This window comes from Chionomys nivalis, chromosome 3 (assembly GCF_950005125.1).
Source record: "Chionomys nivalis chromosome 3, mChiNiv1.1, whole genome shotgun sequence".
Taxonomy (NCBI): Eukaryota; Metazoa; Chordata; class Mammalia; order Rodentia; family Cricetidae; genus Chionomys; species Chionomys nivalis.
Genome location: NC_080088.1, coordinates 78,112,168 through 78,124,908, shown reverse-complemented (window position 1 = coordinate 78,124,908; position 12,741 = coordinate 78,112,168). Strand labels below are relative to the sequence as shown.

The window sequence follows — 12,741 nt, the reverse complement described above, 5'->3', positions numbered from 1 at the left end:
CCCACCCTAACTCCATTCCCTGGAGAATCCACCTCTTGATTCAGACCCAGGACCACTGTGGCACTTTCCCACTGCTCCTTGAAGTCTTTCTTCCAGCCTTCTTCATTCCTTTGTGTCTTTCACCAACCCACAGAAACACTGGTTATGAGAGACTTACTGAGGATCCAGAGTAGGCACCAGCAACCAAGGAACAGAACATTCACCCATCTAAGAGGAAACAAGATCTTTGCACCAAAAAACCCCTCAAACATCATACCTCTAGATGCTTATATCCCAAAGCAAAATATAAACGTGAACAGCCAAGACAACGTGCCTCTTTCAGAAACCAGTAACCCTGTTGCATTAAACCCTGGAAAATGCAATTTAGCTGAAACACAAAACAAGGACTTCAAAATGTAATTGTGGTTATGCTCAAAAACCTTAAAGAGGCCATTCACTCCACCATTGCAAATCCCCAGTCTGATTCTTAGCCCTGTAGCAGACCTTTGGCCAACATCTGCCTTCATTTCCTGTGGGTTCTGAAGATCCTCTCTGCAGACCATCCTTCCTCCCTTACCTCACCCCTCTCTAAATGGCTGCCGATACCAACAGGTACGCTTTGCCTGGGAACCCAATGGCCGAACTAGCCTGGAAATCAGGTGCACAGTCTTCACTCTCCTTCCTGTGCTCCATTTCAAATTCCTCAGTCTCTCAACTTCATCCTGTAGCAGACCACTTGCAGGGACCACTTCTGCCTTTCTCACTCTGCTCCCCAGAGACTCTGTCGATCCTTGTGGCAGCTCTAACTTAACTCCTCCTATAGACCTCTCAGTATTCCCTCTAGACAGACCTAACTCTCCTCCTCCTGTAGACCTCTCAGTGTTCCCTCTAGACAGACCTAACTCTCCTCCTCCTGTAGACCTCTCAGTATTCCCTCTAGACAGACCTAACTCTCCTCCTCCTGTAGACCTCTCAGTGTTCCCTCACTGGACAGACCTAACTCTCCTCCTCCTATAGACCTCTCAGTGTTCCCTCTAGACAGACCTAACTCTCCTCCTCCTGTAGATCCTTTGAGTGTTCCCTCTAGACAGACCTAACTCTCCTCCTCCTATAGACCTCTCAGTGTTCCCTCTAGACAGACCTAACTCTCCTCCTCCTATAGACCTCTCAGTATTCCCTCTAGACAGACCTAACTCTCCTCCTCCTATAGACCTCTCAGTATTCCCTCTAGACAGACCTAACTCTCCTCCTCCTGTAGATCCTTTGAGTGTTCCCTCACTGGACAGACCTAACTCTCCTCCTCCTATAGACCTCTCAGTATTCCCTCTAGACAGACCTAACTCTCCTCCTCCTGTAGACCTCTCAGTGTTCCCTCTAGACAGACCTAACTCTCCTCCTCCTATAGATCCTTTGAGTGTTCCCTCACTGGACAGACCTAACTCTCCTCCTCCTGTAGACCCTTTCGGCATTCCCTCTCTGGGCCATCCCCAATCCTTTATATCATGACTAGAAACCTGATATACCCAGCATCCCCAGTGTACACACCTGGCCTTGGAGGTTGTTATGTCTTGGGGTAGTGACCTGTGAGAAGAGTGGAGCAATATGGTGAGTGGAAGAAGTTTAACAGTGTGCAGTGGGGAAGAAACAGCTTGATTTTGTTCAGACAGGTGAATTTTATAAGGCAATGTGGAGTTGAGCTAGAGAATGTTTCTCTAAGATAACAAATGCCCAGCACACCTGATTAGAGACAGCCACTGTCATTTGTTTTTGCATTGCCCATTGGAGGAGTTTTCCAATTTATTCATTATTAAAAATAATGCCAGATGTGGTGGTGCTCGCTTATATTCCCACCTCTTCAGGAGGGGGAGGGAAGGAGGGTCACTAGTTTCAATCCAGCTTCTACTGTATAAGCATGTTCCTGACTTAAAGACCAAAAATAGGTAAAATGAACATTATTTGCTATTTGCCATTATTTTATTGGATTAAAATTTCAGTGCTAGATAAAACCATAGGAATTTTAAAATATTATTTAGAGACTAACCTGCGTATTTATTTAAGTCTTTTTTATATGAGTTGCCAGTTGTTCTTTTAAATGATAGTTCTCATAAGTAATCTTTGACAGTCAAGTCTTGTGTGAGTCAAATTTGGTGTTGTGACAATATCTTGACATAAACACTTTGAAGAACACAGTTGTTTAAGAGGGCTTGGTCCATGGAAGCCTGGCTATCTATATGCCATGGTGACAGGAAGATGTGGTAGATCTCTTTACCTCTCAAAAAGTGAGAGAGTGTCCCTGAACACAAAGACATTCCCCTAGGGACCTGTGTCTTCTAACTGTTCTTACCGTTTAAAGCTAAAGAACTCCCAGAATAACTCACCAGCTGGGGCAGTGTTCAAACCATAGCTGGAGGGCTGGATATAGTACAGTGGTAGAGTGCTTTCCTAGCATGTGGGAGGACCTATGTTCATTCCTACAAAAGCAATAAATAAATAATAAACAGATGACCAGACCCTGTATAGACATTGTTACTGTCTATATGTGAAATTAAATTCAATTTGAATTATATTTTAGTTCAGATTTTGAACTAAGAACCTAAGAAGAAATAGGTGCTATTTTTATTCATCTTTTCTTGAACTTATGTTTTTAATTTTTGAATTCTTTTGTTGAGTGTATATCATTACATGTATTTTAAGAAGGAACTTTATGTTCCTTTTAGAGAATGCACACTAATATTTTACTGTTCTTATTCCTAGGTACTAAAACACAGTCTTCTCTTTTAAAGTCAGTGGCTTTCTTTTTAGAAAGCATAGCAACCCACGATGCTAGAGCAATTGAACAACGCTTTGGCACAGGGGTAGCAACTGGGCCTCCCAGTCTACAAGAGGAAGAAAAATACAACTATAACAAATGCACAGTCTTGGTCCGGATTATGGAATTTACCACAACCCTGCTCAATACCTCTCCAGAAATTTTCAAGGTAGGGTCGTAGCTCCTGATCTGTTAATTTGAGATTAGTACTTTAAAATGGGAAATGTACTTAAGTTTCCCTTAAAGCACTTAAATTTCTTCATGTACTTAAGTTTCTCAACCTATGGGTCATGTCTCCTTTGGCAAACCTCTGTCTCCAAGGCTATTTACATTATGATTCATAACAGTAGCAAAATTATAGTTATGAAGTAGCAACAGAAACAATTTTATGGTTGGGGTCACCACAACATGAGGAACTGTATTAAAGAGTCACAGAATTAGGAAAGTTGGCAGTCATTGCCTTAGATCATTAGCCACAAGGGAGAAACATATCAAAGTGACATTGAGATGCCATCTTAGCCCAATTCAAATAGTTATCATTAAGAAATCAAACAGTAACAAATACTGGTGAATATCAGAGAAAAAGGAAATCAGTTACTGCTTTGGGCGTCAGGACCTGAGGGCATAGTTTAGTAAGAAGGTGCTTGCTTGTAAGCTGTGCATTCCAGCCGTAGCACTGTAATTTCACTAAAGATAGGAACATGAATTAGTCTAGCCACTCTGGAAATCAGTATGGATATTCCTCAAAAACAGAAGAGTGATGTCATGTGATAGAGGCTAACTAGATATTCTAAAATTAAAAAAAAAAAAAACATTAAAATCTGAAATCATTTTGGTTTCAAGCATTTTAATACTTTTCAATTATTTTCAGAAAATCTGCCAAACTGTCAGTATTGTGACTATTCGCACCTTGTGGACCTTGTTTACACTGTGATGAGAAGAGCTACTGGCTAAGAAGCACTTTTATTCCATCTGTCTTTTCTATCTTTATAGCTCCTGGAGAAGGACTTGTGTAACACAAACCTAATGAAAGTCTTAGTGAAAATGCTTTGTGAGCCCGTGAGCTTAGGGTTCAATGTTGGCGACGTCCAGGTTATGAACCATCTTCCCAGCATTTGTGTGAACCTGCTGAAGGCACTGAAGAAGTCCCCATGCAGAGACATGCTGGAGACTCACCTGAAGGAGAAAGTGACAGCGCGGAGGTGGGCGCTCAGGCCATGCTCAGTTACTGTGATTTAGGTCCTCACTTATCCAGCGTTCCTGAGAGCTGTATGCACAACTGCAGTGTCCTCAAGAAAGGGACTTGTCAGTGCCTGTGTGTGCTTATGTGTGTGCGCGTGCACTTGTGTGTGCACACACAAATGATCTCATACACTGTTTGGAAATCATGACCTTCACTAATTCCTTTCCTGCCTGTAGGATGGGAGAGAACAATAGATGTCCTACATTTGCTGTTCTATGAGCCTTCCTCTGGTGTTACCTTTGTGTTTTCCAGGACCGTGTTAGTGAGTTTGAGGGCCAAGTGACTAGTAAAGTTATGACAGCAACACAATTCCTTAGTGTATCCTCACCTGGTTTTCTGTTGTTCTCACGGCCAGTGTCGAAGAGCTCTGTGCCATTAACTTGTGTGACTCTGATGCTCGCCAAGAAAGGACCAAGTTGCTGTCTGTCTTATCAGCCTGTAAGCAGCTTCACAAAGCTGGCTTCTCTCATGTTATATCCCCATCTCAGGTAACCACAATTAATTTATTTTATTTACCCTTTGCTTTATTATAGTAATTTCATTATGCTAGTACAAATTGGCATTTATGTTTATATTATTTGCTTAAAGTATTTTACATACAGAATACACTGAACTAGAGATTAGAGAACTCTTACATGTAGGTGCTGGCTAGAATGTGAATATGAGAGTAAAGATAGAATGAGAGGAATGAAAGAGTTGAAATTGTAGTAACCTAAAACATCTTAAGAACCAGTTACTGTAGTCCTTTATCACAGAAAGACATAAATGAAATCTGTAGCTTAAAAAACAAAAACTGGGTTGGAGTTGTCCTAAGAATTAGAAAATAAGCCGGGCGGTGGTGGTGCACGCCTTTAATCCCAGCACTCGGGAGGCAGAAGCAGGTGGATCTCTGTGAGTTCGAGACCAGCCTGGTCTACAAGAGCTAGTTCCAGGACAGGCTCCAAAGCCACAGAGAAACCCTGTCTCGAAAAACCAAAAAAAAAAAAAAAAAAAAAATAGAAAATAGTCATCAGTGTTAACTAACACATTTTTTTTTTCTGAAGAAGTGACATTGTATGTTTGCGTTGAACACCTTCTCTCAGCAGGCAATTTATGTCAATTTTTCCTTTAGTCTACAACACTGGATCATCCCATTGGCATGAGGCTGCTCTCTTTGGTTTATAAAGGCATTACACCTGCAGAGGAAAGGCAGTGCGTGCAGTCGTTGGACCCCAGCTGTATGAGCCTGGCCAATGGACTCCTGGAGTTAGCCTTTGCCTACGGAGGACTGGTAGGAAATCAGCTACACCCCACCCTTCCTATCGAGTGACTTACATGTTACTTGTGGTATAGCTCTAGAAAGTATGAAATTTAGTTAGTAAAGTCTTAGATGGACACATATTATTATTGACTTACTGGCTTTCTTTTTTTCGGTGGGAGGTTTTGAGACAGGATTTCTTTGTGTAGCTCTCTCTGGCTGTCCTAGAACTCTATAGACTGAGCTGGCCTTGAACTCACAGAGCTCTACCTGCCTCTGCCTCACAAGTGCTGGGATTAAACTACCCAGCTGACTTACTGACTTTCTCTTCTTCAATACTTTTTGAAAATAAAAAAACATAACCTTCTTAAGTGGAAGTTTTCTGTTCATCTTTGTTTCCAAAAGGACTTTAGGCAAGGAACATTTTGTCACTAAAGTTGACCTGTGATGACATGCTTCTTTCTCTATCCTTATTGGTTCTTGGAATGGGTGCTTAAAGGGACTGTGGAGGGCATCCCTGAAGAACCCAGGGCACCATGACCGAAGTCCTCATACTCTGAACTCCGCAGAGCTGGCCTCAGATAAACTGCTGTGGCTGAGATCTGCAACCAGCCCTCTGTGTTTGTTCCATTCCATCCTCCCTCATTACTTTTCCCACTGCAGCAACCTCTTCTTTGTCTCATTGATCTCAATTATACTTTAGTTTTCCCAAACAACTTATTTGACTGTTCTTTGAATAGCTGCTAGAGTTTTCTGGAAAGTTGGAAACAATATCAATGTAGGAGATTCCTCTCACAAAGTGAAACCTAGAAAATAGAAGTTAAATTAAATGTGTATTATTTAAACAAGTCCTGACTTCACATACCAGACTCTTTAGAAGGCTCCTTGTAGACTTATATGTACCCGCTGCCTCACGGTCTTTCTGGGGATGGATTCTCTGGTATGTTCTTCTCTCTTCCGTAGTGTGAGCATCTTGTGAGTTTGCTGCTGAATTCAGCACTGTTGTCTATGCAGCATTTGGGCAGTTCACAGAGAAACGTCAGCTTCTCCCACGGGGAATATTTCTATAGTTTGTTCTCAGAAATAATCAACAGTGAGCTATTGAAAAATCTTGATACTGCTGTATCAGAGCTCATGAAGTCATCAACAGATAATCCCAAAATGGTAAGGAACTTTTTCTTTAAATATTTTCTTACCTAATGTTCACAAAAGGGTTTTTATGTTTCTGATGGTTTTTCTTAAAACCAGATTTCTTCCTGAAGGCTTAAAGATCTGCTAATGTATGAAAATAAAATCCACAGAACAAAACACAGTCTTTATCAAGATAGTATATGTTAATAGATGCTAAGACATTGGTTATTTTTTTCCATTCCCTCAAACTTTTAAATCTCTTGGCCTAAAACTGTAAGATATAAGATACAATGCTGTAGGATACTGGCTTTTGCTAGAACGTCATATTGGAGCTTTTAAACGTGTCATATGCCCTGCAGTGTTTGTTCCAACACCACCTGTAGGCTAGTCCTTCACACTGCCAACCTGTTTTTAGAGCACTCACGGCTTGAGGGTCTTGCCCTATTTTCCTGCATGTTCTTTCCACAGCCCTCTTTGCCTCATCATAGTAACCCTTTAGAGAGTGGTAATTTATTATATTAGCTTTTCGATTGCTTAACTTAGGGGATTTTGTGGGGTTTGGGGGTTTGATTTGTTTTTCATTATTTTATTTCATTTTGAGACAACTGACCTGGAGCTCACTTTGTAGACCAGGCTGGCTTCACACTTAGCAGAGATCCTCCTGCTTCTGCCTGTGCCTGTGCCGCTCAGGTGCTGGGATTAAATGTGTATGCTGCCATCTATTTTACAGGACTGTGAAATGTGCCTGGCAATGTGCTCTGTAGGTAGTCAGAAACTGGGGTTAGTGTTTGCGGAGAGTTGTAATTTCTGCTTATCTAACCTGTTATATGTACCATCCTTGTCCATTGCCAGCAAAAGTTGTATTTACTGCCTCTATTCCTTCCTCACGACTCTCTGAAATGTCAGAATGAGATTAAGATTATATCCAAACAGTCGTGATGGGTGCAGAGAAAGAACAACAGAATGAGCAAACTGCAAGGCAGGACAGGTGTGTCAGTTCAAACCCTTAGCCTGTCTGCACTAGAAGAGGGTGAGAAGACTGTATCAGGGGCTGAGGAGCGGGGCAGAGAGGAGGGAAGCAGGGGACAGACACGATGAATGATAAAATAAGAATTGCTACTGAACAAGAAGATTGGAGAATACTCTGGAAGTAAACATAGGTACCTGAAATTTAAAAAAACAGGGTAGATGTGGAAAATAAAGTTGCTGGGATTAAAGGATTAAAGGTGTGCATCACCGCACCTACCACTTTCATTGTGCTTTGGTTTTTTATTTCACCCTAGTCTCCATGACTTCAAGGCCAGTCAGGTCTACGCAGCAAGTTCCGAGACAGACAGGGCTAATACCCTGTCTCAAAAAAGAAAGAAAGAAAAAGAAAAATGATGAAGGATCCTGGAATTGAGTGGACAGGACATAGGCCCGGAAACAGTGGTGGACTGAAGTTCTCGTGTGTTAAAGGGCTGTGGAGCCTGCGCCCTACTCCCGGTTTGGGAATGAATCTACAAGGAGCATGTATTTTCCAAAGGTTCACCATGAAAAACAAACTGACAGTTCTCAAGGACATAAGCTAGTTATGTGTAGAGAATCAAGAAATTGAATGACATCTTTTTCTCACAAAGCTGTGGATAGTGCAATCAAGACCAAGAGATTGGAGTTACAGTGCAGCCAGATTCTCATTTGTGTGAGTCAGTAGAATATGCATGTTTAGAAAAGCCAGGTCTATAGGGTCCTGTTTCCTTGTTCATCTCTTGTCCGGAAGCTGCCAGGTAGATATTAAGAAGGCAGTAAGCTGAGAAAGCAAAGTGTTGTATTCCGCCTTGTGCTAAGAGGAAGATTGGTTATCTAGGCCTGGCCTTCTACAACACAGCCAGTGCTATGTCTCTTGAAGCAGGTATTTTACTGATTGGCAAAGATAGAATGGCATGATTTATTTGATTTGGGAGAGTCTGATGACAAGGATAGGCACACTGAAAACAGCTAAGAAGTCTGCCAAGGTTTAGCTGTAGCGAGAGCAGAATGTATAAGAAGGGAAATGTGTTGATAGTATACTATATAAAGCATCAGTAAAAAATGCTTATGTCAGAATGATGGAAATATTGAATGATAATCTAACCAAATTAATTATGTTATTCTGTTGCAAAGGTGATGTTAGAACAGAGATGCATGTGGTGGTAGCTATGTTCACAGAAGAGCACTTACCTCGTCTTCCAAATGGAATTTCATGGAGAATTCTCCCCCAACACACACACACACACACACACACACACACACACACAGAGCAGAGTGGGCACAAGGGCATCGTAGAGTCACCCTCTGCTTTCTTTGGGACGATTTATGTTACAGCGTTCTTACATTGTTAAATAGCTAAACTTCTATTACAGGTACAGCATTTTCATTTCCTAAAATAGCTTTGACATGGATGTGTGGGCTTTTTCTATTAATATTAAGAATTTTTTGTCAATCTACAAATTTTTTCAGGTTAGTACTGTTTTAAATGGTATGTTAGATCAGAGCTTCAAGGATCGAGCTGTTCATAAACACCACGGAGTGAAGCTTGCAGCTGCCATTATGCAAAACTGGAGGAGGTGTGATTCATGGTGGGCCGCAGATTCTGCTCCAGAAAGCAAAGTGACAGTGCTATCCTTACTGGCAAAAATGTTGCAGGTATTTTGAAAAGAACTTGAAATGCGTTCATCTTAAGTTATGTTGTTCTTTTTGAGACATAGTCTTACCTTCTTACTTCTTTCTACCTCTGCTTCCTTACTGCTGGGATTACAGATGTGTGCCACCATGGATGCCATGGTCATTATTTTGAATTCTGTAACTTATGTTTAAACACTACAGTGAATATGTCTTCAAAAAGTCAGTTTTTGATAATTAAATATATTTTGGAGCGATATCTCCCAGTTACTTTTCTTTTTCTTATACCATTGTTCATTATGCTTCTTACTTTATGTGTTTTGTCTCAATGTCGTCACAGACTTTGTCTTAGCAGGAAATAATAAAATGTTTTATAGCAACATTGTTGAAATGTTGAAAAATAATTTGAGTTCTGAAATTTAAAAATTGAAAGATATGTCAAAAGTTTTTGAGGCATAATACAGAAATTTGTGTTTTATCTCCCTTTAGATTGATTCAGCTTTATCTTTTGATACAATTCACAGCTCATTTCCTGAAATCTTCACAACGTATACTAGTCTACTTGCTGATACAAAGTTGGGTCTACACTTAAAGGTAGATGACTTTAAAAGATTTGTCTTTTGAGATTATGTTCTCTGTGTTTTCACAACTTTACATTTTTGTACATTTATTATGTTGGGTTTTTTTGTGGGGGAGTATGGAAAATTCAAAACCTATAATAGTAAAGAGATTAGCATAATAAATCCCCATGAACCTATCATCTAAGTATGGGCAAATTTGTTTGAGTAATACAGGTTCTTTCTCATGAAAGAGACTCTGGCTTTGGTCTAGTTCATCTGCATGCACTTCAGTATGTCTCCTCAAAAGGGGTTCATGCTTGTATGTGTGAGGGCAGATGAGCATATGTGTGCTGTAGCATGTGTTTAGAGGTCAGAGGACAACCTCTGTTCTAGATCTTGGGATTCTATCTTCAGACTAGGTCTAATGTTTACTGCTGTATGCATGGGTGTTGGGTTCTCCACCATCCATCTCACTGCTGTAGAGGGACTGCAAGTGTGCACTACTGTGTCACCTTCTCCTGAGTTTTGGAGATCATGCATGTGCAGCACACACTTCCCCAGTGATGCCTTCTCATCCCAACATTTCTTTTAAAGAATAACTGTAATATGATCATTAGCATTTGTGTTTATATGTATTAGATGGAAATTGGTGTTTTGGATTTTCTGTAGTAATTTCAAACTTTTTCATTCTTTTTTTCTATTGAAATATTTCAGTGATAGGGAAGCAAGGAAAGTAATTTTATTGTTGCTAAGGTTAAAGTCCTGTAATGTGGTCTTCATGAATGACCATTTTTTTATTAGATGATTCTTTGGTGTGTTCTATATGACTCATGAAGTTTTTCCTTCACATGTGAAAAATTTGGAATTTACCTGTTATTCAAAGGAGGTAGGATCAGTACCTACTTCCTCATAAGCTCAATATGAAGTTCTGAGGGGAATTTGCAAACCTATACTCTCCTATATGTTATGAAAGTCATTCTGTCTACATAGAATTTAATATGATCTTTGTTTTAAAAAATCCTTGAAGCTTTCATCATTGACACAATGTATTTTGACCGTGTCTGTTCACCACTCCTTCCGCTAGTGCAGGCTCTCAGTCTCCAGCCTCATATTCTCTCATGTCAGCCTCTGACCTCCAGAGCTGAAGCGGAGGGACACAGCTGCATCCAAGCTGGTTCATGGTGCCGTCCAGAATTTATTCTCAAGTCCTTTGTGGGATCCATGTAGCACACTATTGCAGTCCTTAGAAAGTAGTGATTTTGTTTATTCTGTAGGGTCTATGAGCCACAAGTAGTGTGACTTACATTTGTCTGCATTGCTTCACAGGGCCAAGCTCTCATTCTCCTTCCGTTCTTCACCAGCCTGACTGAAGACAGGCTAGAAAACCTTAAGCATATTCTGGAAAAGCTCATCGTATCTAATTTCCCCATGAAGTCTGATGAATTTCCCACTGATTCCCTAAAGTACAATAATTATGTGGACTGCATGAAAAAGGTTTGTTTTTAGTAGTGTCAACCAGAAAACATTGGTTGATTTTTCTCTTTCTTTTTGCTGTATTTTGGCAGGAGTTAAATTGTCTTTAATTTACATTAGCTAGTACACAAAAATTAAAAATTGAGCATACTAATGGGATATCATGTAATGTATGTTTTTTTGTTTTTTTTTTTTTTTTTTTTTTTTTTTTGGTTTTTCGAGACAGGGTTTCTCTGTAGCTTTGGTGCCTGTCCTGGAACTAGCTCTTGTAGACCAGGCTGGCCTCGAACTCACAGAGATCCGCCTGCCTCTGCCTCCCGAGTGCTGGGATTAAAGGCGTGCGCCACCACCGCCCGGCCATGTAATGTATGTTTAAATATAGGCGTATAATATGGAATGTTTAAACCAGGTTAAACATATCTATCTCCTCAAATATTTCTCATTCTATAGTAATGAAAAGTTTCAAGATCTTTCCTTTTCTTTTTCTTTTTAAAATGTACACTAAGTATTCCAGTTGTCTGTAGTCATCTTCCTGTGCGATAGCACACCAGAGCTTCTTGTGTCTATGTGATGATTTAGTGCCCATTGATAAACATTCCCCCATATTTCCACATACTCCCACAGTCCCTTCATTGTTTCCAGCCTCTGGTAATCACCACTCTACTCTGTTTTTGTAAGTTCAGTTCTTCAGATTCCATGTATCAGTGAAATCATTTGTATTCTTGTGCTTGGATTATTTCACTTAACCTAATGATCTTCAGTTTTATCTGTGCTGGTAGAGGTGATAGGATTTCAGCCCCCTTCAGGCTTAATGGCCTTATACAGTGTGTGTGTGTGTGTGTGTGTGTGTGTGTGTGCATGTTATTCTTCTCTTAGCTGATGAATACATAGATGATTTCCATTTTCTTTCTGTATTGTGGATAATGCCTCAATAATACAGGAATGCACATGTCTATTCAGATGTATTTCCTTTAGGTATACAACCTAATAGTGGGATTCCTGGGTTATATGGTTGTTCTACTTTCTTTTCTGTTACTGTGATAAATAAAAGAAGTACTAATTGGTTACTGTTCATCATTGAGGGAATTCAGGGTAGAAATTTAAGGCAAGAAGCATAATGAACAGTGCTTACTAACTCGCTCTCTCTGGCTTGGTTATTCGTGTTCAGTTACTTGCTTTGTTTTTTTAATTAATTAATTTATTTATTTAAGATTTCTGCCTTCTCCCCGCCACCACCTCCCATTTCCCTCCCCCTCCCCCATCAAGTCCCCCTCCCTCATCATCCCTAAGAGTAATCCGGGTTCCCTGCCCTGTGGGAAGTCCAAGGACCACCCACCTCCATCCAGGTCTAGTAAGGTGAGCATCCAAACTGCCTAGGCTCCCACAAAGCCAGTACGTGCAGTAGGATCAAAAACCCATTTCCATTGTTCTTGAGTTCTCAGTAGTCCTCATTGTCCATTATGTTCAGCAAGTCTGGTTTTATCCCAGCCAATTTATCATCTGTATATGGGAGGGCTACTGAATTTTTTGAGTTAATCTTGTATTCTGCTACATTACTGAAGGTATTTATCAACTGTAAGAGTTTCTTGGGACAATTTTTTTGGGTCATTTATGTATACTATCATATCATATGCAAATAGTTAAAGTTTAATTTCTTCCCTTCCAATTT

The 12,741-nt window shown here is 40.3% G+C and overlaps 1 protein-coding gene across 2 annotated transcripts in view; it reads left to right on the top strand.

Moving 5' to 3' along the window:
- The window catches only part of Prkdc (protein kinase, DNA-activated, catalytic subunit), a 159,348-nt gene that overhangs the window by 49,623 nt on the left and 96,984 nt on the right, over nucleotides 1–12,741 (top strand). For both annotated transcript variants that reach the window (XM_057764247.1, XM_057764248.1), the window contains exons 32-39: nucleotides 2,734–2,957; nucleotides 3,782–3,990; nucleotides 4,387–4,519; nucleotides 5,143–5,301; nucleotides 6,232–6,432; nucleotides 8,878–9,063; nucleotides 9,529–9,633; nucleotides 10,926–11,093. In XM_057764247.1, coding sequence (XP_057620230.1) covers nucleotides 2,734–2,957; nucleotides 3,782–3,990; nucleotides 4,387–4,519; nucleotides 5,143–5,301; nucleotides 6,232–6,432; nucleotides 8,878–9,063; nucleotides 9,529–9,633; nucleotides 10,926–11,093 — 1,385 coding nt within the window. The remainder of the gene's footprint in view (nucleotides 1–2,733; nucleotides 2,958–3,781; nucleotides 3,991–4,386; nucleotides 4,520–5,142; nucleotides 5,302–6,231; nucleotides 6,433–8,877; nucleotides 9,064–9,528; nucleotides 9,634–10,925; nucleotides 11,094–12,741) is intronic.